Consider the following 27,091-nt stretch of genomic DNA (forward strand, 5'->3'; position numbering starts at 1 on the left):
TAGACTCTCAGTGGGTCAGAGACCTAAATGGAAAGCATACGTCATGGTGAGAGTGTTAAACAATAGTGAAGGAGAAAATTTAGTCGTGTAGTTTGGGATTCAGCACCAAAAGCAGTATCCGTGAGAGGAAAATTGGTAAGTTGGACTTCATTGAAGTTTTAAACTCCCGCTCTGCAAAAGATCCTGTTAGAAAATATAGTCAGGCGCAGGTCTGATAAAGGGCTGGGCTGGTGTCAAACAGCTTGGACCCTAAGAGAGCTGGGAGGGCGGCGGAGGCCGGGCCAGGGCAGCTGATTTCTTTCTGCAACCGTGGGCCGCCTCCTGGAGCACCCCGGCCCGTGTGTGGAGCCACCTGAGCAGGGACAGGAAGGAGGGCGCAGCTTCGTGGAGTGGGGTGCAGCAGGGCTGCGTCGCAGGCCCGCCACCTCACCCGTGTGGGTGGGAACGGAAAACAGACCCCTGTGCTCACCTCAGGAAGCTTAAGGCAAAGAAGCTAAAACAAGAGCGGTGGTTTCCTATGAGGTCTGTGAAAACCACACCCGACCTGTGCCAGGTGGGTTAGGGCCATTCAGGCTGAGGGGAGAGGACGCGGGTTTGTGATCTGAGTCCCAGGCCAGCGCAGATCCAGGGCCACACGCTCCGCCTGGAGTACAGACCACACGAATGCACACACGGTACTCGTCGGACAAAGAGAAATCTAGGGAACAGCGAGAGCAGCAGCGTGGGACTCACGGTTGATGGGGGCAGTGGCCTCAGGACTTGTGTGGACAGCGAGGCCAGTGGCAAGTGGGGGACACAGCAGCCAGAACCCCTCTCTCCTCTCCTGCCTCGCCCTCCAGTAGAGACCCTACACCCTGCGGTGTGGATGCTGCACTGTGCCCCATGGACACTGCCCACCATGTGCATGCTGAACCCTGCCTGACTCTAACCTTGAGCCTGCCATGGGGACACCGCTCCCACCGGTGGACCCTGAGCCCTGCCTGACTCACCTGCTGTGTGGACCATACTCCCCACCGTGCGGACACTGCATCCCACCATGTGGACGCCTCCTCCGCTCTGGCCTGATATCACCTCGGCTTGTGGTCACCGGGTCACCCTGCTGCACGGAAGCGGTCAGCGGGGGTAACTAACCAGCAGTGTTGGACTGGTGTCCAGGTTCGGGTTAACCGTGATGGGCTTTGGTTTTATGGAAGACGTCTTCACAGTAAAACTGTTGTTGAGTGACTATATTTTGTCTTGAATTCTCTGGAATTAAGAATTCGTATATGCTGGCTTTGGAGTATACCTCTTATTTCCAGAGCTTATCTTTTGGGTCAACAAATTGAAAGATATCAACAAATAGTAAATTTGGAATTGAAAAACGAAACACTGCCTATAATCCCAGCACTTGGGAGGCTGAGGCAGGAGGACTGCTGTGAGTTCAAGGCCAGCCTGGGCTACATAGTGAGTTCAAGGCCAGCCTGAACTACAGAGCGAGACCCTGTCTCAAAATAAATAAAAAAATAAGCTAAAGATTTTGTTTTGAAGTCTAGTGATGCTTATTATGAACAAAAAGTAGAATCTGATCAAAATGAGCCTTATTGGCTTTTCTTTTATGCAGTACACATTTTGGAACTTCATACCTAAGAACTTATTTGAACAGTTCAGAAGAATTGCCAACTTTTATTTTCTCATCATATTTCTGGTACAGGTAAGTCTGCTCCTGGCTTCCTGTCTGCAGGTGACATGTTATTCACGTGGGCACCACGGCCTCAGCGGGCACACTCGAGCCGGCCACTGTGTGCGAGCAGACCCTCCTGCCGCGTCCTGCCTGGACCCAGGAAGAGCAGGGCCGGCTCACCGCTGCTGGTGGAGCCTGTTGCTAAGTCTGGCTGCTCCCAAGAAAATCCAAAGAACCCAAACTTTAAAGGAGAAGATGGAGCGCACACGGCGGGGAGTGGATTAGGGAGCGATAGGCACTTGTGTTTTGAGAACACAATCAGTCCCGTTTTGCTAAATCGTAAGGACATGGGAGATGATTTTTCAAAACTGCCCCAGCACTGGATTATCCAAACAGCGTCACAGAGCGTGACCCAGGGCATGTAGGAGTGAAAGGCACAGTGGCCCGGACTCTTGTCCCTGAGCTTCCTAAGTGTGGCTTCCTGATGACGCCCTTCAATGAGGGGATGTGCTCCATTCCACTCGGCTGGGGTCGCAGTCCGGGGAGCAAGCAGCGGTGGCGGGTGGCGGTGCAAGCCGGCCAGGGCCTCGCGCTGGCCAACGGTGTCTGCACACCCTCCACAGCTGATCATCGACACGCCCACGAGCCCGGTGACCAGCGGACTCCCGCTCTTCTTCGTCATCACCGTCACAGCCATCAAACAGGTGAGAGAGAGTCCACGGACAGGGAGGGCAGCTCAGCCACCGCCCACCAATGTCAGAGCGGGGCAGTGGTGTGACAGCTGCTCCACAGAGTCGTGGGCTGGGCTGGGCTTCACATCTGAAAACGCCGCAATCCGAGAGGTGGCTGCTGGAGTCTGGCTCCACGTCCCGAGCCAGCCGGAGGCCCCTGGCGCAGACGTGCTGTGTGGACACCCTGGGCCTGGCCCCTTTGCTCCTGCAGAAGTCTGGGGCATGCGTTATGATCGGATGCTGAACTCTGGGAGGGAGGGTGGATGTTTTCTATTCCTGATAAAGCCTGAGCCAGGAGTTGAAGAGAGCAGGGTTTCCTCACCACCCTTTCCCCAGCAGAGTGATACATCCTCCCCTCTGCCAAGCTCTAGAAAGTGTTGATCCCCCCAAGATAAACCCCTGCCTGTCAGCAGTCCTCCCCCGCGTTCCCCTCTCCCTGCCCCAATGCATACCAGTCTGCTTCCTCCCGTGCATTCGTCCCTGAGCAGCGCATTGGGTCTAACAGGGTCATGCAGCGTGTATGTCCCAAGGCCAGTCCTTCCACCAGCACGATGTCCCTGGGCTCGCCTGCCTTGTGCCCAGTGAATGCCCAGTGTCTGCCCGCATCATCCCACATGACCACTGGGAGTCGGCCTGTGGACGGACCTCGCTTGTCCACCCATTCCTCTGTGGGCCAGCAGTCAGGCACTTCTGCTTTGTGGTTGTTATGGTGAACATTTGTGTACAGGTTTTCTCTAGTTTCTCATTTACTTGCATGTTCATTTTAACTGACAGGTGAGTGTGGGCAGTATTTAAGGACGGACAGAGAGGACTGTGAGCCTTGGGGTCCTTACCTGGGAGTAGGGTTCTCTGGGCCTGGCACCTCCCTTGGCATCTCTCAGGTGCATTGATGTGTTGCAGCTTCTCATTCGCTTGTTGACCACCCATGCATCTTCTTCACAAGATGGCTTCAAATCCTTTGCCCGTTTTTCTTGGTGATATTTGTTTTTGATGCCTTGTAGGATTCTCCCTGCGCTCTAGACAGGAGTCCTTTCTCTGCAACAAATGTTGAACCTTGTTAGTTTTTGTGTTTAGAAGTCAGTGCTTCCTTTGAGACATCTGTATAATTACAGAGCAGCAGCTTCTGATCACTTTCTGATGGTCACCTTCTTGTTAACAAGCAGTGTTTTTCTGCTGTTAGTCTTTTTTCTAAAGCCCGGAACGCTGTGTGAGGCCCAGGGTGAGTGCAGCCCTTCGCCAACAGGCATGCTGGTGCCTGACGCCTTGATGCTAAAGCATGTGGGGCAGGGCCCCGCAGACCTGGCACGTGTGCTCTCAGGGTCCCCACGTCCCTCCTGGGAGTCTGGTCCTCAATGGGAGATGGTCTGGATCCTTTTGACTACAAAACTGTGTGGAGCATTCAAGAGTCGCGTGATGTTGATTTGAGTCTCCTCAATCAGGAGCAGCCTGGACGTGTGGACTCAACTCACGAGCTGGCGCCTCTGCAGACCCACTGGGCTGGCTCTCGAGTGTGCGGGGCAAGCGGGTGCCAGGGTGGGGACCGGCGTGTCCAGGCAGAAGCCTCCGACTCTCGCTCCACTGACTCAGACCAGATGGTTCCGTTTTAGGAATTTATCCTGAGGGCATGTTGAGGACATGCACAGCAGTGCAGTTATAAAGATGATTCTGAAAGCTCTCTGTGACTGCAGAAGCTTACAGCAGCCCGCACTGCCATGGAAATGTCTGCCCCAAGTCGTGGGGCCTAGGAGAAGACGCATGGTGTGCTCCGAGCTTTGGCTGAGCAACCGCCTGCCAGGCAGGACCCCTGCGGCAGTTAACCCTGGCCCCCTCTCTCCCTCCGTCCCAGGGGTATGAAGACTGGCTCCGCCACAAAGCTGACAACGCCATGAACCAGTGTCCCGTCCACTTCATCCAGCACGGCAAGCTGGTACGCAAGCAGAGCCGCAAGCTGAGGGTGAGTGGGACCCGCCTGCGCTGGCCGGACTGGAGGGCTGTCCTCTGGCGTCTCCTGGCAGCATCCCAGCCCGGTGTGGACGCCCCTCTGCGGCCCAGCACACGCTGCTCCCCTCAGCCTGGCCAGCGGGCCCGCCCCGTACGTCCCGGCTCCCTCCACTTCTCCCGCGTGTGGTTACACAGCCCAGCCCTCTGCCCCTCGAGCCTTACGCTCCGCTCCAGCCGAGCTTCCTCTGTACCAGCTCAGGCTGCTTCCTAGGGCCGTGGGGGCAAGGGCTGGGAGCAGACGGGCCGCGGACAGCATGTCCCTGCAGACAGAGCTGAGGCCTGGGCCGTTCCTGTGCCGGTCGTGATCCCTTTGTAGCATCTCCTGGGCTTAGCCACCAGGGTCTCTCTCAGGAAACAGATGTAAGCAGTGTCTCTCCGGCAGCCTGAGCTTAATGCCTTGGCCTGCGACGGCGGCACTGCCCGGGACCGGATCCATGGCTGGAGGTCGTGACCCACTACGCTCCCGCGGCCCGGGCCTGGCCTCCGCAGGCCCGAGGGACTCTTAGAATAAAAGTCCCCCCTTCGCGTGTTCTCCTTTTGTGCTTTCAATTTTGGATAATCATCGAGTCGTCTGCGGTTGTGAGGAATGGCAGAGACCTGATGTTCTCTCCTACCCTGTCCGTCCCAGAATTGGGTCATTTCCAGAGGGACACATAGGCCTGTCCCACACAACCGAGCATGTGTCACGGCACACACACGCACGCACCCCACTGAGTGTGTCCCCGATGTGGGCCCCATGGTCTGGCCGGTCACAGGCGAGGGGCAGCGAGGAGTTTCCCTCCGGCTGCCGTGTGCATGTGGCACAGGCTGCTCTGTGGGGACGGACTTCACTGCTGCGGCATAAAAGCCCGCAAGCTGACCAGCTGGCTGTGCTGTGTCACTTCAGACTCAGGAGGAGCCGCCCCACGAGTAGTGGCTCAGGCCGCCTGGCTGGCGCCTGGCAGCACCTCTGCTTCTTGTGTGAGGAGCTCAGCCATTTGCATTCGCTTTCCCGGGGCTGGCCACGCGGCTGGTCACTGGGCACCGCTATCACCCCAGTGCTGTCCAAGCCTCCTTCCTGTCGGTTACCATTCTCCACTGCTTTAGCTGAGGTTGTTTCACTGCTCAGTTTTGTTTGCTTTTAAATATTTCGCCATGTTTACTTGTGCATTTGCTTCTTTATTTATCGTCCCTGCGCGATCCCGTCTCTCGGAATTTCACTCACATGGATCCATGCTTTCAGTGATTCCCTCTCTGTCCTCGGTTTTCTTTAATTTTATGTTTACTCGTCCACCTTTGCAGTGCATACTGAGAGCATCGGTGGAGAGGAGTTGGTACTTACAGGTGACATACCTCCATCGCTCTCACTGTTGAGCTGGGAGAGTTCTTGTCCTCTGCCCGCTGTGTGGGCTGTAACAATCTTCAGGCTGGAGTTTTTGGCTTTGATGACGTGGGCTTGGTGCTTTTCCCCTTGGGGATCCTGCGTTTGGTGTTGTGACTTGGCCCTGCCCAGCCTGGAAGGCCCAGCCCTGGCTCCTGCGCCCTCGGTGTTCGGGGTCCCAGTTTCACACTGACATTCGGGTCCCTGTTCATTGTTTGTGAGGAGTGAGGTTCTGATGGGTGAGTTCTGGCCTGGCAGGCCTGTTGCACGCTGTCATTGGGGAAGCTCCTCCTCCCTGCGTCGGTCACGAAGGAATCAGCATCCCGTGCTGTGCTGAGCAACACCGTGCTGGTGTCTGAGTGGGGACCAGATGCGTCGGGAGGAGTAGCCCTGCCAGCAGGTGCTTTCCCTCGGAGGCAGAGGCAGAGCTCAGCTGACCACCCGCTGTCTTCATCCTACAGGTTGGTGACATCGTCATGGTCAAGGAAGACGAGACCTTTCCCTGTGACTTGATCTTCCTGTCCAGCAACCGGGCTGACGGGACCTGCCACGTGACCACTGCCAGCCTGGACGGAGAGTCGAGCCATAAGGTGACGCAGCACAGCGCGGCTGAGACAGCTGGGCTGGGGACACTGAGGTCCTGGCCACAGGGAATGCGGGGGCTCGTGTGGCCAGTCCCTCTGCTCTGGCCTTTCTGTCCTCTGCTTCTTTCTACCTGAAGTGTCTATGACAACAGATAGCTCGAGTGGACAGGGTAACCTCCCCATCAGCCAGGTGACTAGGCTAGGGCCAAATCGGGTTTAATGAACACGACACTGCCATTTTAAAGGTCTTCACTTTTTTGTTCAAAATTAACCTTTCCTAGTCAAGACTTCCATGAAAAGTCACACAGTTCTAGGTCCTGCCTGGTTATTACTTCCAGGTGTTTTGGGTACCAGGGATCAAACTCAGGACCTCGCGGTGCTGAGCTAAATCCCCAGCCCTCTAGTTCTTTATCCACAGCCTTAGAAGGGTCTTCTCAAGCTATAATTAATTTGGTACACTTAGTGTGGCGCTCTATACTGACAGTTGCTCCTACAAAACTTTCAATGAGAAGAGAAAAAAATGTAGCACTATTAATTTTAAGATTTTTCATATTTAAAAGAATCTGGATTTTTCCTTGGAAACTGTGAAAGGGTCTGCAGCTCAGTGGAGTCAGCCATTGCCAAGACTTCTGAAGCCAAGACTTCAGCATCAGCAACTCAGATTGGATGCTCTGGTGGTGCCTGCGGGCATACAAGGTTTCCACTGTGAGCTGCAGGGATTTTCTTTACAAGTCACCAGAGCGCTCTGAAGGCTTGTGCACTTTCCCAGCGTGTTTTCCCTTTTCCTGTGGCGCCTTCCCTTGAGCATTAGTGCTCTGCCGTGAGCAGTTGTGACAGGACTTCCGGGACAGCAGGTCCTGCATGCCTCAGGGATTTTCCATACACCTGGGAGGAAGCCAAGGGCACCCTGAGGCCACCTGAGGCCCTCTCTGCAAGGGCACAGTCTGCTGTCCACTTCCTCCCAGACCATGTGGTGCTTGGGTCGGGGGTCTAGGGCCTCGCTGTCCAAAATGAAAGCCTGTGGCATTCGCCCTGACCCAGCTGGGGGTGGCAGGGTCTCAGCTCCATGCTCGCCTCTCCGTCCACATGGCGTCGTCCCGTGTTCTCTGGAGTTAGGTCCACACGTCTGGCTCTGAGAATGGAGTTGCAGGAACTCTGGAGGCTTATGGGGCATGCGTAGGGCCCAGTGACCCCAGGTTCCCAGCCTGCTCATATAACCCAAAGTCTTTCTGCCCTCTGAATTTCATATCTGCAAGTCAGGGACAAACTCATCCTTCAGGGGCTCTGGGGAGAAGACGGCAGGAAGTTTCCTGAAGTTGTGATGTGCACTAAGTGCCTGGGGAGACTATCACCTCCCCCCTGGGTTCAATCCTCTGTTCCACACTCAAATGCTAGAACGAGACATGGGATGGGACACAGAATGGGACCCGGAGGTCCAGTGCCTCCCTCCAGATCTATGCGAAGGTCCTCTCCTCTCCCACAGCAGAGCAGGTGCAGCCCCGGTGCCCAGTGTTCCTGCACACGGGTACTGTTGGCCAGCACTGTCACTGTGTGGCCCTAAACAATGGTCAGTGTCATGTTACCACCCGCCACCCACCTCAGAAATGCGATGTGTGTGCAGCTGGGCACAGCCAGGCTTCGGGGTATCTGGTCCAGGCACCGGACAGCTCTGCAGGGGCCGCACTGGGCCCGCGGGGCCGGGCCATCTGGGCAGAGTTGAGGGAGCGGAATGAGGAGCAGTCCCAGCAGCCCCGCAGCAGCCATGGCCTGTATAAGCCAGGGAAGCATTCAGCCCCCAGAGCTGCTCCCTGGTGTAGCTCCTACAGGACAGATAGACCCAAGTGCCTGGTTGTGAAGGAGCCGACCTTCGCTGTCCTACTGGCGGTGAGAGGACTGGGGTGAGACGATCTGCCTTTCCCTTTTAGCAAGCAGAGTGGGTCCGGGCATCTGGCCGGTGCTGGGAAACAGGCCTCTGGTCAGCCCGTGGAGTCCAGGGGTGAGCCCCATTTCCTGTCACCTGCAGACTCACTACGCTGTCCAGGACACAAAGGGCTTCCACACTGAGGAGGACATCGACGCCCTGCACGCCACCATCGAGTGTGAGCAGCCACAGCCCGACCTCTACAAGTAAGCAGGCACACGTGGATGGGCGTGGGCGTGGTCTGTGAGGAGCTGGGCCGCGCATGGATGGGCGTGGCCAGTGCTGAGTTCAGCCCAATTGGACGTGGCGACATCAGGCATGTTGACAGACCATCCTTGTTGGAATCTATAGCCTCTTATAATTAACGAGGCTTAATGGGATTAAATCTGTTGCAGAAAAGGGGCTTCTTTGTTTTGAGGAAGCCATTTGTAAACTGTGGTGTAAGTGAGTCACTTACCATGGGCTGGGAGAACAGAAAGTAAAGCAACCCCGGTGGACGGGGTGTCAGCGCATTAGCCCTGCCCCGAGAGAGGCCCCCTTCAGGAGGCAGGGCACCTGCTGGCGCACCCTGTGACCGGCTCTCCCCCACAGGTTTGTTGGGCGCATCAATGTTTACAGCGACCTCGGCGACCCCGTGGTGAGGTAAGTAAGTGGAAGGTGGCTCCTTATTGATGCGTCCTCCTCCATCACTGCTGTGCCGGTCCTGAGCACCAGCTCCACCTGCCGGGAGCGCTGGGCTCTCCTCTCCTGGGTTCCTGGGTCTCTGGGCACTGAGCACCCTTGTGCAGGTCGGGTCTGAGCGGTGCCACCTCCCTTGGGCGCCCTCTGTGAGCCGCCTGCCCCAGATCGGGCACGTGGCCATCTGACAGTGTCTCAGGATGGAGCGGTTGTCTGCCAGTCAGGTGTGTGGATTTTCCAGTTTGGGAGTTGGCTTTTGTAGGTTTTGAAGCTGCTCCTTTTCCTAAACTCCACTTGTTGGAGAAATTATTTCTCTTCCAGTTTAAGCAGTCTCCAAGTTGTCCGTGCCCTGGTGTGGTGTTGTGTGTTAAAGATGTTGTGCAGGACTAGGTACAAGCACAGTGGGAAATTACTACAAAATGAGCCACTGCTAAAGCCCTGGTCCCCGGGGCTTGTCTCCTCGTGAGTCTGGAGAAACTTTGCAGGACACAGTCTGCGCACTTGCTACTGAGTTTTCATTGTCGTCATCCAGATTCCCAGCCCCTCAGGAATATTTCTTCTCCCTCCTGTCCAGACCAGAAGCACGGCATTTTCTCAAGTGAATTATTTTTAGCTTTCCCAGGGACTCATTTCTAACAGGCCATTTGTTTCCATAAACGCTTGTGACAGGAGTTACAGCAAGCGTGCTGCTGACAGAGGCTGACGGCCCGGGTGCCGGGGGCGGCTGTGAGACCCAGACAGCAGCTGTGAGCCCCTCCCCTCCATGCCTCCCATCCTGGCCTCCAGGGGGCGCAGTCTGCACCGTGTCTGCTGCACACACTGAATGCACATTAAGGGCCTAATACTCAGTAGGTTCTCAACAGGAAAGGAAAGTAATACATGAATAAAAGCAAACTTCAGGGCCTTTCCCACTATCCTCCAAAGGGATCGTGTGGATGTTACTAGCAGCAGAGTTTTGAATTCTTCGTCTCATTCCAGTGATTAGGAAGTGGGAGGTCGTGCTGCCTCGGCACCAGGGAGCTGCTAGGACAGAGGTCCCCGACAGCAGAGACGTCCACCGCTCGCTGTGGCCACTGCCTAGAGCAGCGCTGGCTTCTCAGGGAAAGATTTAGGGGCCCCAGAGCAGCCATGCAGGTCCCCTGCCATAGAACGGGCTCAGCCTCAGACCACGAAGGCCGTGAAGCCCTCACCTTCATCTCTGGTAATGTGATTGCATGGCTCCCTGACCCTACGAGGTGTGACAGAGACAGCCAGCAGCTGGATGAGACTCGGGCCTTTGCGCCGGGACTGCTGGTGCCCCACGCTCTAGGAGGCTGAGGCAGGGGATCCCAACTTGAAGCTCAGTCTAGACAGCTCAGCGACTTAGCAAGATTGTGAAAATGAAAAGGGCTGGGGATGTAGCTCAGGGCCGGGCCTGGGTTTGCTGGCCAGTGAGAGACTCGGGCCTTCTGCCTTCCCGAGTACTCTGGGGCCCCAGCACAGCCGTCCTGGGGCTGAGGCTTAGGGAGAGTTGCTGGGCCCTGCCCAGGGTCTCTGGTGCACGCGGTTGGGGGTGACACTTCTGACATCCCAAGGCGCTGCTGGTGGCACTGGGGGGACCTCACCGGAGGGACCCCACCTCAGAGGCTTTAGTGGGGACACCCTTGGAACACGTGGGATCCAGTCCCTGGGTCGGGGGCCAGGTCCAGCTCTTCTGGAGGCCACCTCAGACCCCGATGTGCAGCTCCAGGCTTGAGAGAGGAAGATCAGAGTGGGGCCCAGCGAGCCCCGCACCCCAGAGAGGGCCTGCACCCCGCAGCTCTAACAGGACTGCGCTGGTCCCGGCGTGCCCTTGTCGGGTGGTGTCCTGGGGCCCCTGGCTGGATGGATCCTGCCCTGCGCTGCATCATCACGCCGCTCTGGTCGCCCCACAGGCCACTGGGGTCGGAGAACCTGCTGCTGAGAGGAGCCACGCTCAAGAACACTGAGAGGATCTTCGGTGAGTGTCGTCGGCCAGTGGTGAGCGAGAACTCCAAAGCCCAGGGCTCAGCAGAGCTGACTCCAAGGGGCCTGAAGGCTGGGCTGGTGCTTGAGGCCCTGCAGACTTTCCCTCCAAGAACTGGGTGCTAGGGGATGAAGGACATGAAGGGAGGGCCCTAAGAGCAGGATTTGCTCGTGAGGGCCTGCAGATTGTGACCCTGAACTGGGAAGTTAGATCGTGAGAGTCGTGGTATCATTCTTTAGAATGTTTGGGCCTGCGTGTGTGTGTGTGTGTGCGTGTGTGTGTGTGTGTGCACGCGCACGCGCACATGCATGCCAGCATCTCATCCATGTGCGGGGTGTTTGTTGTGCTCTACTCAGGTGAGACATGTGGCCTGCTGTGAGGAAGCTCAGGACAGGGACATTCGAACTTAGAGTAGGCTGCTTTCCAGGCAGGAGGAAGCCCTCTGTGAGGGCCTCGCATGCATTGGGCAGTGCTCCTGTGAGTGCTCCTGTGTTCTCTAGGGATCTGCTTCTGGCCACTGTGTGCTGCTCACACGTGGGTGCTGGGTGTACCCGTGTGCTGCTCATGCATGGGCCGGCACCTCTGGGTCCACCATCATCACATGTCCCTTCTGCTTTCAGGGGTGGCCATCTACACTGGAATGGAGACCAAGATGGCCTTGAACTACCAGTCCAAGTCCCAGAAACGATCTGCTGTGGAGAAGTAAGGCCCCTGCCCCTCTGTGGAAGGGACAGCTGGTGGCATGAAGCCCGGCAGCGATTCCTGGGCCTGGCCCTTCCTGGGCCTGGCCCTTTGAGGCGTCCCGAGACTCGGGATCCACAGCTGCACCACTGACAGCCGGGGCAGGGGGGGCTCTCTGGCTTGGGGCGGGGTGACAGGTACACCTCCTACCGCAGTTTCTGTGCCTGCGTGCTGTCTCTAAGCCCCTCCCTGAGGTCCTGCTCCAGGAGCTCCAGGCCCCCCACTTCATGAAATCTCAGCATGCTTGCTTCTGACGCTGGGCCTGGGTGGAAGCCATGTGTTCTCATGTGATTTTCCCAAGATCTTAGCAGAGGGCATGGTCACCTCTCCATGAAGCAGTCAGATCTTTGGGACAGGCTGAACCTTGGGCTGGAATCACGGCCTGGTTCCATTTCTGCTGCTCCTTATTGAGAGCAGCCTTGCCTCAAGTCGGCAGCATGTGGCCCAGGCCCCAGAGGGCAGGGCCATGGGCCATCCCACCTCTTGGAGGCTGGTGGACCATCCCTGCCTCATGAGCAGCCAGGAAGCGTGGCCTGGGTCTCTGGCCCACCGGCTTTGTCGAGTGTGGCAGTGCACTGAGCTCCATGACAGGAGCCCCTTGTGTCCCGTGGTCTCTGCACAGAGCGTGGGAAACAACCCCCAGGCCACCGCCACCGTGACCAGGATCCACAACCCTCCAGACTCCTCTCTCCCTGTCTCCCTCCCTCCTCACCATGGGGATCACCATCGGGCTCGCCTGTGCTGCTCAGTGGTGGAATAACCCCCGCGGCCTGCTCCCGCATGGTGGGGCTGCCCAGTGGGAATGCTTGCCAGCAGAGTGCAGAACTCCCTGCACCTGGCTTGGTGCCCGTGGCCTCTAGGATCCCGTCAGTGGCCGTGGAGCTGGCTCCAGTTCCCTGGGTGCCCGGTGGGCCCTGCCCCTGACCCAGCGCTGTGCCAGCCCCGTTCTTCAGGCTGGCCATGACCGGCAAGAAGACGGGCCGGGCACACTGCTCAGGGCCACTGCTGAGCGAGCTCTCGTCCCGTTCCAGGTCCATGAATGTGTTCCTCATCGTGTACCTCTGCATACTCATCAGCAAGGCGCTCATCAACACCACCCTCAAGTACGTGTGGCAGAGCGAGCCCTTCCGTGACGAGCCATGGTACAACCAGAAGACCGAGTCGGAGAGGCAGAGGAACCTGGTACGGACGAGGGCGGCAGCCAGGTGGAGGTGGGAGCAAAGGCTGCCACCTGGGCACAGGAAGCCCTGCCTGTGGGCGTTCAGGCCCAGCGTGAGAGTGCCAGCTGCTCCCGCTGCCAGCTGTGTGTGTGCAGGGAAGGGCGGGTCCCGCAGGAGAGGCTGGGGCTGTGCCAGCACAGTGCCAGTGTTCGTACGGAGCTCAGGGCACGCATGCTTGCCAGTGGCATTGAGACAATGGCTGCACAGTGTGGTGAGTACACGGGAGAAGGGCCCAATGTGCCGCCAGCACGGGCCGTGCGTGCAGAGGCCAGGCGGCTGTGTCCCCAAGCTCTGCTCAGCAGCCTGCCACCCCTCGCCCTGGCACCCTGCAGAAGTGGAGATGAAACTATTCAGAAAAGCTGGTTTTGCCGGGCTTCGTTTCTTGTGGGTTTCACCTCATACAGGCTGTTCCTTAGTAACTCGGGTGACCTGTCGGATCCAGAGGGTAACTGATGCGCCCTGAACACTCCAAAGGGCCTTTGCCCCTCAGGCCTCCGCTGCCATGGCCTCCTGGCACAGCAGTGTGACTCGTAACAGGAACTGTCTCACCCTCCCACTTGGCCCCTGGCTGGGCCGGGCCGGGCCGGGCCGGGCCGGGCGGGCCGGGAGCGTGGACTCTCCACGTCTGCACCTGGCACTCAGGGTCCCCGTGTGGCGCGCCCTGCGACACACCCTGCTCTCTCAGTTCCTCAGGGCCTTCACTGACTTCCTGGCCTTCATGGTCCTCTTCAACTACATCATCCCTGTGTCCATGTACGTCACAGTGGAGATGCAGAAGTTCCTGGGCTCCTACTTCATCACCTGGGACGAGGACATGTTTGACGAGGAGACTGGGGAGGGGCCGCTGGTCAACACGTCGGACCTGAACGAGGAGCTGGGTCAGGTCAGTATCTGCACTGCTGGGCCCCGTGTCCCAGGCCTCGATGGTGCCAGCGGTCACTGTCACGGGGGCCATCTGTGCCGTGTGCATTTGGATGCTGGAACCCGCACAAGACAACAGCAAAGTTTGTTAAAGTTCACCTGTATAGCCGTCGGCAGCGCTTTTATCTTTATACTGAGTTGCATTAGGGGACTCACCTAAGCTCCTCCCCACTCTGTGCTTTCATGGCAGGAGTTGAGGGTCTGAGGGTGACACTGAGGTTGCCTCCTCAAGCACCTGCTTTGCAGGAGTTGCTCTGCTTCTGTACGTGATGTTTCATTCCTGCAGCATGAAGGGCGTCTGGTACCCATTCCCCTCCATGAAGTGGGGGGTCAGCAGATGCCTGCCTTGCTGGTCAAGGGACAGCCGAGGTGTGGACCTTGTGGCTGCCAGGCCTCCCCAGCATGAGGACAGACCCCATGTGCACCCAGACCCATCACCGGCAAAGGGTGTCTCAGGAAGGATGGTTCCTTCCTGCTACCTGCCTCAGGGTGGCCCTGCTGCGTTGTGGGGGAGCCCCTTGGTCAATGGCTGCTGCCACCGCCCCTTCGTCACCAGCCCAAGCATGGAGAGCCCAGGTGCTGCGATCGAGCTGCCTGTCGTGGGCTGACCCTCCCTCCCTCCCTGAGCACCACCTGGATCACGGTTGAGCTGTCCGGGCGTTACACCTTCAAGGGCCTTGCCCATGTCCTTTGCAGCTGTGGGGGTCCTCTGTGTGATTCCCGAGACCTTCGCTGAAGTGGTCTCTGCCCAAGGGGGAGGAGGGAGGCCACACCTGGAGCTCTTGGCAGGCTGTGGTCCCTGTCAATCGCCCTGGGCACAGCCAGACTGTGGCCAGGCAGCTCTGAGCAGCAGTGATATGGGGATACCAGGGCCACTGAGGCCAGCATGAGGGGTCCCCGCCCCCCAGTGGGCATGGGTGGCAGGCGCGCTATCACCCAGAGGACAGCCTGCGCTGCGTCTCCTGCCCAGGAGGCAAGAACGCCCTCATGTCTCTGTCCACAACTCAGCGACACCCCCTGCCCAGGCTCCGGTGCTCATTCTGATGTGGCCCCTCTGTGCCCCGGAGCTTGGTGTCCCCTCCGCTCCTCAGTGGAGGGGCTGAGGCCCCAAAGCTTTCACAGCCACATTGGTGAGCCGGGTGTGGCCGTGGCTGTCCTGGGGCAGCGCTGCCTCCCGCTGGGTCCTCCCCCATGTGTGTCACGCTGTGGGGCCTGGAACAAGCAGACTGCCTGGCACTGGGGATGCCTGTCTGTCCCCAGAGCTGAGGCCAGCAGCAGTGCCCACTACCGTCCGACTTGGGGTTGGCAGGAAATCACAGGCGATGTCCCTGGGGTGCAGGTGCGGAAACTTGATGTCACTGGCGACCCCCCAGATGGATAAGTGTGATGCATCACATCCCTGGGAAGAAGGGAAAAGCCTGAGGTCACTGCAGACACAGCCAGAATTGACGTCCTTCCCTCATGTGTTAGGGAGCAGGACTGTTCCACAGACGGTGAGCGGTGAACACTGAGTGTGGCAGTGGAGAAACTGAGGGTCAGGGCCAGGATGAGGGTGCTGCTCTCCCTGGAACAGTCATGCAAGAGAAAGAGGAAGGAAGGAAGGGAATCCAGAGAACAAAAGAAGTCAAACTGTCCCTGTTTGCAGGCGACGTGGTCTCTTCCATAGAAAACCCAAAAGACTCCACCAGAAACTTAAATAAATTCAAGAAAGTCGAAGGACATAAAATCAACACACATAAAAGTCCTGTGGCATTTCTAAACATCAACAGTCTGAAGAATAAATCAAAGACCAACAAACTTGTTCAGTAGCAGCAAGACAACAGCATCCCCTGGTGAACCCTCTGGCTTCGCGTCCAGTTCCAAGCCCTTGTTTGTGTTGGTGAGGCTGGGACGACACTGCGGCCGGCATGGAATCCGTGAGGTCGTTCGCAGTGCCCAGCACCTGCAGCGCGCTTGAGAAACGCATTAGGATCGGTTTTTATCATGCTCAGCTGCCATGGTCAAAGTCCATGGAAATACACCACTGTGGCGCTGGTGCTGAGCAAACTGATAAATCAGACTTCCGAACATCTATTTTACCTGTAAACGTGGTTTTGGAACTTAGTGTAACTTACTCCAGCTGCATCCTGGCTTGTGTAAGAACGTGCCTCAGTGCCTCGCACACAGCCCTTTCTCCGACCGGGGGCCCCCAGCTGGGGAGACTGAGTCGCACCTAGGCCAGCCAACGCGTCTTCCTTCCCCGTGCCTGCCGCCCATGGGGCCTAGTGGACGTGCCCCTGCCCTGGCTGCGGGGCCTGGACAGGTCTCAGTGGGGGCTGTGTTCACAGTGGAGCCTTCAGGCAGCACTGCTGAGTGCCCCTGGTCAGGCATCAGAGCCGGCACCCAGTGGAAGGCGTGGTCAGCCGTGGGTTTCTGAGAGCGCGTTCCCCACAGACTCACATGGGAGGGGCACCCACAGAGCGTGCGCTGCGCCCCACTGCGTTCCCTCTTAAGCACGGCTGGCCCTGCCCTGGGCCGGGGACCTGGCTCCTTCCTGCTGTGTAACCTGGGCCTCACCCGGGTGTAGGGTTTCGGCCCTGTGTGGCTTCCCCACTTTCCACAGTGTCTTCCTGAGGTTCACTTTGTGCTCTCGAGATAGGTTCTGTCCTCTGTGCCTTACGTGGCCTCATGAGCTGTGGTGCCCAGGACGTCTAGCCTCCCCTCATCTGCTTTCTCGTTGCTGTCAGACGAGATTCCAGATGACCCCAGCCCGGCCTCCCCAGACTGTGGGGTGCTAACTGCACCCGAGGTCACTGCCCTGGCATGCAAACCACTGCCTGGCCCCCGCATGGCACCTGCCTGGTGGCCACACCCTGCGGCTGGCCCCAGGTGAGGCGCCCTGGGTCTGAGCCATGTGCGCCCCACATGTACCCACAGGTGGAATACATCTTCACCGACAAGACGGGCACCCTCACCGAGAACAACATGGCCTTCAAGGAGTGCTGCATCGAGGGCCACGTCTACGTGCCCCACGTCATCTGCAACGGCCAGGTGCTGCCCGACTCCTCAGGCATTGACATGATCGACTCGTCCCCAGGCATCAGCAGCAGGGTAGGCTGAGCTCCCGCGAGGTGGGCGTGTGCACGGCTCTGGCACTCAGGGAGTGGGAAGGCAGGACCTCAGGAGGCCCTGGTCAGGGGCTGCGTGGGCACCGTGTCCCCTCACGGGCGTGGCCAGGGAGGCCCAGCCCAGACTCTTAAGAGCCCCAGCCAGGCAGGCAGTGTGCTGTGAGTGTGCAAACCCACGTGTGCACACGCAGGCACAAGTGCTTCCACACACATACACATCTCAGCCCCAGGCAGGGCTCAATCCGGGGCCCTGGTAAGCCAGGGACTGTTCTGGAACGTGTGTGGGGCCCATGCCGTGGCTGTGCAGCTGCACCTGCTCATGGACAGCGTGCCATCGGCCTCTCGCCAGCTGACACAGAGCGGGCAGCGGGTGTCTGTGCCCCCACCCTGCCCTGCTGTCCCACGCACACTGGACATCCGGCAGCTCGCATGGAGTGACCCGAGCTGGGGGCAGCCACTGGGTCCACGGCCTGCTGTGACAGCAGGCATGTTGCCCAATTTCCTGAACTTTAATTTCTGTGGCTTCTGAGCTTCAGGCTGCAAACACAGGGCTCATGGGGGGACCAGGGTCCCTTGAGGTTAGGACAGTGTCACTGTCACACAGTCCAGGGCCGGGAACAGTGGAGTTGAGTGTTGGGGAGCATGGAGGAGCTGTGCTGTTCCTGCATGCGCTCAGAGCCTGCAGGTCCTGAAGGCATCGCCCCTGCCCCAGTCCCCATTGGCCGCTGACCTGCACGAGTCCCCAAGCGGTGCCTGAGGACAAGGGAGCCACGCAGACTCCTCGGCTGCCCGGGCAGAGAGGCGCCAGCCTCCCAAGCCCTTCCCAAGCCTCGTGTGTTGTCTCCTTCGTGTCCCCCGTTAACGTGGACCTGCCACGCCTCTTTGTGCTGCACTCTGCAGGAGCGGGAGGAGCTCTTCTTCCGGGCTCTCTGTCTCTGCCACACTGTGCAGGTGAAGGATGAGGACCACATGGATGGCCCCAGGAAGTCGCCAGACTCAGGGAAATCCTGTGTATACATCTCATCCTCGCCCGACGAGGTGGCGCTGGTAGAGGGCGTGCAGAGGTGGGTCTGTCCCAACCAACCGTCCTTGGTTCCAGAGTGAAATTCCCGCCCACCATGCACCCCTGGGCCTGCTGGGGAGCCCATGGCCAGCAGGCCCAGTGTGCGGGCCCCGCTGCTGTGTGCGGGGTCCCTCCTGCCCCTGTGGTCACAGGGCCACGGGTGCACACACAGGCAGACGGGCAGTGGGTGTCATGTGCCCAGCTCAGAGGTAGCCCTTGGTGCAGCGAGGGCTGGCCCAGGCAGGAGGCCCTCCCTCCAGGCGCCACCAACCTGGTGGTGGTGCCGCGACCAGCACTGCCCGTGGGCTGGAGACACTTGAGTCCTGGCCACGTCCCTCCGTGGCTGGACCTCGCCCACCATGCTCCTGCAGGCTCTCGGGAGAACGGGTGTCACTGTGGGCGAGTGTCCTGCAGGCTGTGAGCCCCACCCGGGCCCGTGTCACAGCAGGCAGACAAGAGGGCTCCAAGTCTTCCTTCAGGGAGAGAGCGGCCCTGGTCGGACGAGGTCGTGGGAGGAGGGCTGGGCCACGCTGACCCAGTCTGGTCTGCTCTTGCAGGCTGGGCTTCACGTACCTGCGGCTGAAAGACAGCTACATGGAGATCTTGAATAGGGACGGCCATATTGAGAGGTGAGGCCCACAGCTCCCCTCTGCCCTGGGACAGCCCCAAAGGCTGTGTGCCCTCTGGAGACACCGGATGTGGGCAGGGAAGGGGTGGTGCTGTCTGCAGTGTTCTCCTGATGGTGTCCATGGACAGTGGATTGGCAGCAGTGGAAAGCTTTATCATCAAATACATTTCAGTTAAAAGGGTTCTGCTTCAGGAGTTCTCAAGGCTTCCGGAATGTTCTCCCCACTCTTCCAGAATGTTCTCCCCACTCTTCCAGAATATTCTCCCCACTCAAAGCTTCTAAAAGGTTCTGCCCACCCTTGGCCCTCTCGCTCTGCAGAGGGAGAAAGTGACTGTCCACACATGTGATAAAACGTCCTGGGTCATGGAACACCATGTCCTCTGAAAAGCTTACACAGTTACCCTTTCTTTCAACCCTGTTTTTATGTAGTGCTGGGGATTGAGCCCAGGGGCTGTCTACCACTGAGCAACACCCCAACCCTTTTTGCTTTTTATTCTGAAGACAAGGTCTCACTAAGTCCCTACATGGCCCAGGCTGGCCTTGAACTTGCCATTGGCCTGCCTCAGCCTCCCGGTAGCTGGTATTATATAGGCATGCACCACCATGTGGATGCATGGTTATGCTTTTCAATTCCAGCTTCAATATTAGGGGCAGCTCAGTGCCAAGTGCTTGTCCCTAGGATGAGACACATCTTGGGTCTTGCTCAGGAGCTTGGGTGATGAGTGGGCACAGGTGTGCAGTGATAGACACTGGGTGGTGACGGACAGAAGATCGAGTATTGAGGGCCTCAGAAAACTGGATTCTAAAATGTCGCTCTTGGAGATGAGCGCCTGGGTGAGTGGCCTGGGGACAGCACTGGCCTGGGCTGGCGTGGCCTCTGCCTGCAGACCAGGGCCCCTCGGGCCACTCCTCTCTGTGGTTGAAGCTTCCAGCTTCCTGAGGGCAGGTGGCAGGGTTGCTGCTGAGCCTGGAACCCGTGGTCCACTGAGCCTGGGGAGATGCAGGCCCACAGCCACTGCAGCTGCCACCCCAGGCCACCTGGGCCTGGGCTCTTCAGGCCCAAACTGCAGCTTGCAGAGAGACTCCAGGTGTGCCAGAGTCTCCCCAAGTCCGGCAGTGCCTGGACTCGCCCCGCTGCCCTCCGAGGAGCAGAGCCAGCACAGGGCCAGCCCACAGCTGCCTGCTCGAGGATGGGGCGGAGGGAAAGGAGGCCAGCCAGCTCCGTGCCTGACCCCAGCCCAGAGAGGCTGCAGCTCACCGCTTCTCTTCCCAGGTTCGAGTTGCTGGACGTTCTGAGCTTCGACTCTGTGAGGAGGAGGATGAGCGTCATCCTCAGGTCCGCCACAGGTAGAGGCTTCCCGAGTCCTGCGTGGTGGGAGTTAACTCTGATGGCTGGTGGCGTAGGAGCTCCGAGGGTTTATTTCCTCCAGCATATATAGAGCCATTGTTGAGACGCTAAATGTTTTTAAACTTGAAGGTCTGAGTTCAAGGCTGCACACCCTTGGACACTCTCCTTGCTGTTGAGTTGGACTCATTTCGTGGTGAAAAATGCATGTTTCACCTCATTCCTGCTGCATGTGTATCTTAATTGCCCTGTCTAAGGGAAGAAGGGCTGGCTGCAGACCTCTCAGGCGCTGAGCACAGAGCTCTGCCGTCGGCTGCCGCCATCGTCAGGGAGGTCTGCTGAGAGCGGCAGATGGGGTGCGGGCCAGTCAGGGTGCAGTGGCTCCTGGCCTCTGTGAGCCCCGCATGTGCTGTGGCTGCCCCACCTGCCCCATCCCTGCCAAATCTGCTCCTCGATGTCTGGAGGGTTCGCCACCATGCCAGGCCACTGGCTGTCCGGGGGAACCCTGCCCCAGCCCAGCATGCAGCGTGAGGTTTCCCACCTGTGCTCAGATGCCTGGAAGCCCTGGACTAAACAGACCTGACCTCAGAGAGCTCAGCACCAGCCAGGCCCCTGGCCTGCTGCTGAGAGAAGTTACATTGACACAAAAGAGGCAGGGAGTCTCCTAAGCAGAGCCGTCCAGGTGTTCTGATCGGGCCCAGGCCTTGGCCTCTCCTAAGACACCACTGGAACATCCTGTGGCCTGCTGCCCAGGAGTAAAGTGTTGTGTGTGTGTCTCTGTTGACTCAGTAGCCTCGTGAGATTGCTGTGGCTGCTAGGGAACCTGCCATCTGTCTCAAGTCCGTTCCCACTGAGCCTACAGAATCACCTTAAGGTGGACCACCAGTGTGAGGGACAAGCAGCCCAGGCTGATTCGATGTGCACTGAAGGTCGTGGGGCACAGGACAGAGAGAGCTGATGCATGTTGTTACCTGTGAAGAAGGTTCTGGCGGCCTGGCTGGGGTCGGCAGGATGGTGTCTGAGAACAGGCTCAGATGCTGACAGCTGCGTGGGGGCAGGTGGCCACACTGCCCTGTCCTGGTGGGCGCTGGCCTGCTACCCCGTGCTGTTGGGCAGGGCCGAGCGGAGGCATTGGGTGGGGGACGTGCCGCGGGCCCCTCCTCCCGTGACACCTGCTGAGCCGCTCTCAGCACCACTCCTGCCCTGGGGATGACAGCTGCTTCCGGGCAGGCCGTGCTGCACTGTCCCTGGGGCCCGGGGTCACAGAGGCCTTGTGGCAGGGACCTCCCCAAGTCCTGCGAGCCTCTGCGGCAGCGTGGGGAGACGCGATGTCAGCACCAGGGCGGGCGGTGTTGCAGAACTGCAGGCCCAACCCCGGGCCTCAGAGGAGTGGCGCCCTTGGGGGGCCTCAGCCGGGCCAGCTCCGAGCCACGACTGCACACGGGACTGAGCTGGGCGTCCTTCGGGGCAGCGCAACCCAGGCACATGTGATGCCCAGTCCCATGGCCCCGTGAGAGGTGGAAATGGGGGCCAGCCGAGCTGGACCCCACCCCACCATCTTGGGGCGGCCCAGACCCCAGAGACCGTTGCCGGCGTCTGCCCCTCCATGGTGTGGCCGCAGGGTTGGCCACGTGGACTTGGGGACAGACACGCCAGGTCGGTCACTCAGCTGCACGTTCATGGAAGACCCAAGTGCTGATGCCCAAGGGCCCCTGCAGTGGCCACGCCCTCCACAGTGACACGTGAGCGCGCCAGGGCAGGGATGGCCGCACGTCCCCTTGCTGCGCGCTGGTGTCCTGCTCCTCAGCCACAACACCGCCTCTGTGATCTGGAAGCTGCGTCCACCCTGAGCTCTGACCAGTCCTGCACCCTGGTCCTCCCGGCCTGCAGTCTCACTGTGACTGCAGAGGGTCGGCAAGCAGAGGCCATAGGGAGGTTGAGTGATGCACAGGCCACCAACATGCACCAGGGGCCGTACAGCAAGAATGTGCCATCTGCTGATGACCCAGCCCCAGCTGCAAGTGACACCAGCAGCAGATGACACTGGAGTCAGCCCGAGAGGCGAGTGACCAGGGACCTGAACTTGTGGCCTTGCAGGGTCGCCTGGGCCAGGACCTCTGCATCCTTAGGTCACTGCTCTAAGTCTGTCCAGCACCACGATGCCCAGCGCTGTCCCTCGGGCCATAGGTGACATCGTGACAGCATGGCTTCTACTGGCAATGTCATGGACTACATCATCATGGCTGACATCGTGACCCCACCGTGTCATCTAGAGCAAGGGTCACATCCGGGTTTCGGGTTTTCCCCATTTGCACCTCTCGGGTGTGGAGCCTCCCAGGATCTGGGGACAGGCACAGTGGACACCTGGCATACACTGAGCGCTGGGCCTTTGTCCCGGGCATCGCCTGGGGCTGTGCCTCCCTGTGCCCACCCGGAGTTGTCCAAGCCAGGACTCACCTGCCACCCTCGGTGCCTCCCACGGAGGACAGTCCTGCTCTGTCTCCACACGCAGCACGGCTGTCTGGAACGGCCTAGGCTTGCCTTCCCGTGCTTCAGCAAGGTGCCACCCCTGGTCACCATGCACCCATGCCTTGTGCCCCAGGAGCGGCCTAGCCCCTGGCCCAACCCTTGGTCTCAGGTTGTAGGAACAAAATGGGGCACCAGGCGTCTGCAGGTCAGATCTCCCATCACCTCCTATGTCCCCGTGCTGCCCTTCTGGCTTGGGTTTTTAATAACAGCGAAATTTGAAACATAATTCACTCTCCCTAGGTTGTGACCAGGTGTTGGCTTTTCTTGTTTGGCAGGGGAAATCTATCTGTTCTGCAAAGGAGCAGACTCCTCCATCTTTCCTCGAGTGATCGAAGGCAAAGTGGACCAGATCCGGTCCCGGGTAGAGCGCAACGCCGTGGTGAGGAGCAGCTGTTGGATCCCCACTCTTCTGTGGCGGTCTGGCCTCCCAACACTAGAGGGTGCTATGCCTGCTGTCCACCAGCACCTGCATGGAAGGCCTCGCTTCCGTCCACTGGGCCATTGGTGCCTCGAGCCTTCCTGGGTCCTCACGGCCCCAGTGACAAAGGGTGGAATGGGGATGCCGATGGCCTGGGAGTGGGCACCTTCCTGCTTTGGTTCCTAAAGCCCCAAACACAAACATTCTCTGCGCAGTGTCACTGTGGTCCCCCAGGGGCCCTTCCACAAACACATTGGACCTCCCCGAACCGGCTGGGGCCAAATCTTTGAAATCCTGCTGCTCAGGTCTCCTGTGGAGACCTGGGGCGCCCCATGCCCTCCTGCTGGGGTCACCCCGAGTGACACCAGGAGGGACAGCACCTCTGGCCCTGCGGGCCTTCTGGAGGGCACCACCCTGCTGATCAGAGGGAGCGCGTTTCCTGGAGAGAGTGGAGGCGTGCAGTGTGTTCCCCAGGATGACTTTAAGTGCATCTGCCTTTTAAAAGAAAGAAGCGCTGCTGAGCTGTAACTGGCCTACATGAGCCTGTGCAGAACGGGGCCTAGCAGTCTGTGAGCTGAGACCTGTGTATGCATGGGGACAGCTTTGCCCTGGCTGTCCTGCAGCCCTTCCACCGTCCCCTCCCTGGAAGGCCCTCTGCCCCACCACAGGCTCTGCTCAGTTTGCTGTCATGGTAGATTGAGGCTCACTCTCACATGTAGTATTCAGGTGGCTTCTTTCCCTGGACACAGCTGTTTTGAGATTTGCCTACGTAGGTGTGGGTGCCCATGTTTGATCCTTTTTCTCCTGGGTGGTGGGAAATGGTGTGGACGGACCACAGTGTGTCCATTCTCTCACCCTGGACGGGCACTGTGAGCTGTCCAAGCTGACAGAAGGGTCCAGTGTGGCAGCACAGACTGAACAGCTGCCCCGTGCCCCGAGAGAAACGTGTACACCCAGTGACCCTGGTCAGTAGCTCCCTGGGGTCCTGCACTGAGTGCCAAGAACCAGCAGCCCACACAGCACCTGTGCCTTAGGAAACCGCTTGATAAAACGGGACATTGCTATCCTGCACAAGGGTGTAACAGTGTCGCGTTTGTTAGGGTAGAGCAGCAATTCTGTCTTCTGGGTGAGGGCCCTGGGATAGTAGTTCCTCCAGGTTTCTGTAATCTGCATTAATGTGGGCGTTGATGCTTCCGTGGTAAGGGGCTGGTTGGGTTAAGTTCTCGGCTTTCCATTCCGGCTCGTGGGGGCACTGAGACAGCACTCCAGCAGGTGATGCGGAATCCGCACTGTGTTGGCAGGAGGGGCTGCGTACGCTGTGTGTGGCCTACAAGAGGCTCGCCCCAGAGGAGTACGAGGCTGTCTGCGGGCTGCTGCAGGCTGCCAGGGTGGCGCTCCAGGACCGGGAGAAGAAGCTGGCCGAGGCCTACGAGCACATAGAGAAGGACCTCATTCTGCTGGGTGCAACGGCTGTGGAGGACCGGTGAGGACCACACGTTGGGGTGGGGACAGCGAGGGCCGGGGTGGGATGGAGGACGCCTTACAGCGAGACTGCTCTGTCCTCTTGCGTGCCTGGCGTTGATGGCCCGGAGGTCACGGTTCATGGTGTCTCCAAGTCCGTGGATACAACACATGAAATCGCACTTTCCAGTAGAAATTATTTTCACACCACGCTAGGAAGAGTCAAGACATACCATTTTAAATTATCCCTTAGGGTGGAGTCAGCAGCTAATCCTGTTCCTGAGTTATTTGCTAGTTCTTCTGAATGCAGGAGTTGCTTTTTAGGTCTTAATATCCTCAACACATACACCATGGCTTGTTGAAAGAACTCAATGGACTATTGTAAAAACTGGGAATTACAGGGGTGAAATTACCAATCACAGATTTCCCAGGCTCCAGGGAAAGAGCTTCTAGTTTCCCAGTTGCACAGAGAGGACTGAGTTATCCGAGGTTCAGCGCAGAGGGTGGGGCTCCTGTCCACACTGAATGATGAAGAAGAGAAGTCATGCCCAGCTGACACCTGTGACCAGGGACTTGAGACAAGGTGCTGAGCGTCTGTCCGCTGGACGGGGCTGGCACTAAAAGTGTGATGTCTTAGACCCAAGCACTAAGTTCTCTCCAAGCCCCATTCCAGGGCCCTAAACCACATCCCAGGCCCTCAGCTTGAGTGGGAACTGGGCAGAGGGGAGATTGGGTTTGGTTGATGGGGCTCTGTTTAGGTCCCGTTCCCTCGTTCAGCCCAGATTGAGGACTTGGCCACCCACATGCACACCAGACAGGCTTGGACTGATCATCCGGAGGAGGGGCTCAGCAGGACACTGTCAGCTGAGGACAGCGGCACTGATCCTCAAGGGTCTTGGGGACTGAGGGAGGCCGCCCAGTGAGGGCCCACAGAGCAGATGTATGCGAGCCTGGTGGGACCGACAGGTGGACGCAGCCCCAGTGGGACCCAGTGTTTGAGACTGGCTTCTGGGCACAGGAGTGGCAACCGTGGATTGCGAGTTACTTCCCTGAAAGCCCTGCCGAGCGTACCCGCAAACCCCTCTGGACCTCGGAGTCCCTTTTGCAGAATCAGAGGTGGATCTTCCTTCCCTAGATTCTGCAGCATTCTGGTCCTGACACTGCAGGGCCAGAATTTCCTCCCAGAATCCACTGAGTCATCTGGGTTGGAATTTCAACCCCTTTCCTCCAGCACCTCATAGGAACCCTCCCACCCCTAGGGGGCAGTCTCCCCAGTCCGGAGAGATGCACCCCACACAGGCAGCAAGAGACACAGCCCCACGACAGGGACACTGACACTGAGCGGAGCGCCTGACCTGGCAGGCAAGCTCTGGGCTTTCTGCACCAAGCTGGCTACGTACAGTGAGTCGGGCCTGCGGGCTGTCACGGAGACAGAGGCCACACACCTGCACCTCCCAACTCGAGGGCACGGGTGAGCCTGCGGAGCCCCAGCAGTCACAGGGTTCCATGTGTTCAGACCCAGAGGGGCCCGGAGTCACCTCCATGGGAGACCCGGCATTTACTCCGGTTCATTTCCTCGGGGCTGTGCTTGCCGAGTGAAGTCAGCTGCCGTGTTGGGGATGAGGTCTGCCTGGGTGGTTGTAGATTCTTGGGAATGTGGGCAGAACAGACACACATCCAGTGGGTGACTCCGGCTTGGTAAGTTGCGGATCCAGAGCATTTTATACCACAGAAAGAATGATCCCGTCGATCCCTGCATCAGGCCTTTTGTGGGTTAGGGTGATTCTTAGAATTGCCTAAAAGCCTCTCCCCATAGCGAGTCCCCGCTGGACAGGGCACAGGTGTTCATCACCTGGTGGTCACTCCCTCGGCCACTCCTCCTCCTCCCACCCGGGTACAGCATGTTGTCAAGCATCAATTCCTATCTTTGGGATCCCGAGCCAATAGCATCTGCCTTTCTAACTTTGGGAGACAAATTTTTCAGTATTGGGCATTGAACTTGAACTCAAGACCCTCATGCTGAACCACGTACTCAGACCTTTGATTATTCCTTGAGACAGGATGTCTCCAGGTTGCCCAGGCTGGGCTTGAACTTGCAGTCCTCCTGCCTCAGCCTCCCAGAGTGCTGGGGTTACAGGTGTGTGCACTATGCCCAGCTGTAAACTAATTTTAAGGCGTCGAGGTTCTGACATCATCGTCTCTCAACTGGGTGCACCAGCCCTGATTGCTGTGCCTGGCTGGTTTCTTTTTCGCAGACTCCAGGAGAAAGCTGCAGACACCATCGAGGCACTGCAGAAAGCCGGTATCAAAGTCTGGGTCCTCACGGGGGACAAGATGGAGACGGCAGCTGCCACCTGCTATGCCTGCAGGCTCTTCCGCAGGGGCACGCAGCTGCTGGAGCTGACCACCAAGAGGATCGAGGAGCAGAGCCTGCACGACGTGCTCTTCGAGCTCAGCAAGACCGTGCTGCGCTGCAGCGGGAGCCTGACCCGGGACCACTTCTCAGGGTGGGTCGCACCTCACTCCCCGAGTCAGGCTTGGGCCACTCAGTCCTCAGGGAGCCTGCTGCATCTCCCCAGGCCAGCACACACGCGAACAAGGCCCCCAGGCCTCCTCCCAGGGCAGGGCATGTCTTCTTGCACACGTATGCACGCAGTTTCACACTGCTGAGTATAGGATGCAGAAAGGCCCGAGCAGCTGGGTGTTTCCTGGTGATTCTAAGAGGGGCGCCTGGGGTTG

General features: G+C 58.7%; 1 protein-coding gene across 10 annotated transcripts in view; it reads left to right on the forward strand.

Annotated features, from left to right (window-relative positions):
* Atp11a (ATPase phospholipid transporting 11A) overlaps positions 1-27,091 on the forward strand; it is a 93,994-nt gene that overhangs the window by 47,814 nt on the left and 19,089 nt on the right. For 9 of the 10 annotated variants that reach the window (XR_002387345.2, XR_015443851.1, XM_087193151.1 and 6 more), the window contains exons 3-19: positions 1,601-1,690; positions 2,284-2,364; positions 4,238-4,345; positions 6,214-6,342; positions 8,360-8,463; positions 8,849-8,899; positions 10,849-10,913; positions 11,540-11,621; positions 12,692-12,842; positions 13,566-13,763; positions 16,718-16,891; positions 17,809-17,972; positions 18,529-18,600; positions 19,873-19,946; positions 22,749-22,852; positions 24,193-24,374; positions 26,608-26,859. Coding sequence is in view for 8 of the 10 variants with exons in the window: in XM_087193151.1 (XP_087049277.1) it covers positions 1,601-1,690; positions 2,284-2,364; positions 4,238-4,345; positions 6,214-6,342; positions 8,360-8,463; positions 8,849-8,899; positions 10,849-10,913; positions 11,540-11,621; positions 12,692-12,842; positions 13,566-13,763; positions 16,718-16,891; positions 17,809-17,972; positions 18,529-18,600; positions 19,873-19,946; positions 22,749-22,852; positions 24,193-24,374; positions 26,608-26,859 (2,081 nt within the window). In the remaining 2 variants the exon portion in view is untranslated. The remainder of the gene's footprint in view (positions 1-1,600; positions 1,691-2,283; positions 2,365-4,237; positions 4,346-6,213; positions 6,343-8,359; positions 8,464-8,848; positions 8,900-10,848; positions 10,914-11,539; positions 11,622-12,691; positions 12,843-13,565; positions 13,764-16,717; positions 16,892-17,808; positions 17,973-18,528; positions 18,601-19,872; positions 19,947-22,748; positions 22,853-24,192; positions 24,375-26,607; positions 26,860-27,091) is intronic. The other variant, XM_087193148.1, reaches the window with a different exon arrangement.

Source organism: Heterocephalus glaber, unplaced genomic scaffold (assembly GCF_053883595.1).
Source record: "Heterocephalus glaber isolate CG9 unplaced genomic scaffold, H.glaber_assembly_v1.0 deba00001579, whole genome shotgun sequence".
Lineage (NCBI taxonomy): Eukaryota > Metazoa > Chordata > Mammalia > Rodentia > Bathyergidae > Heterocephalus > Heterocephalus glaber.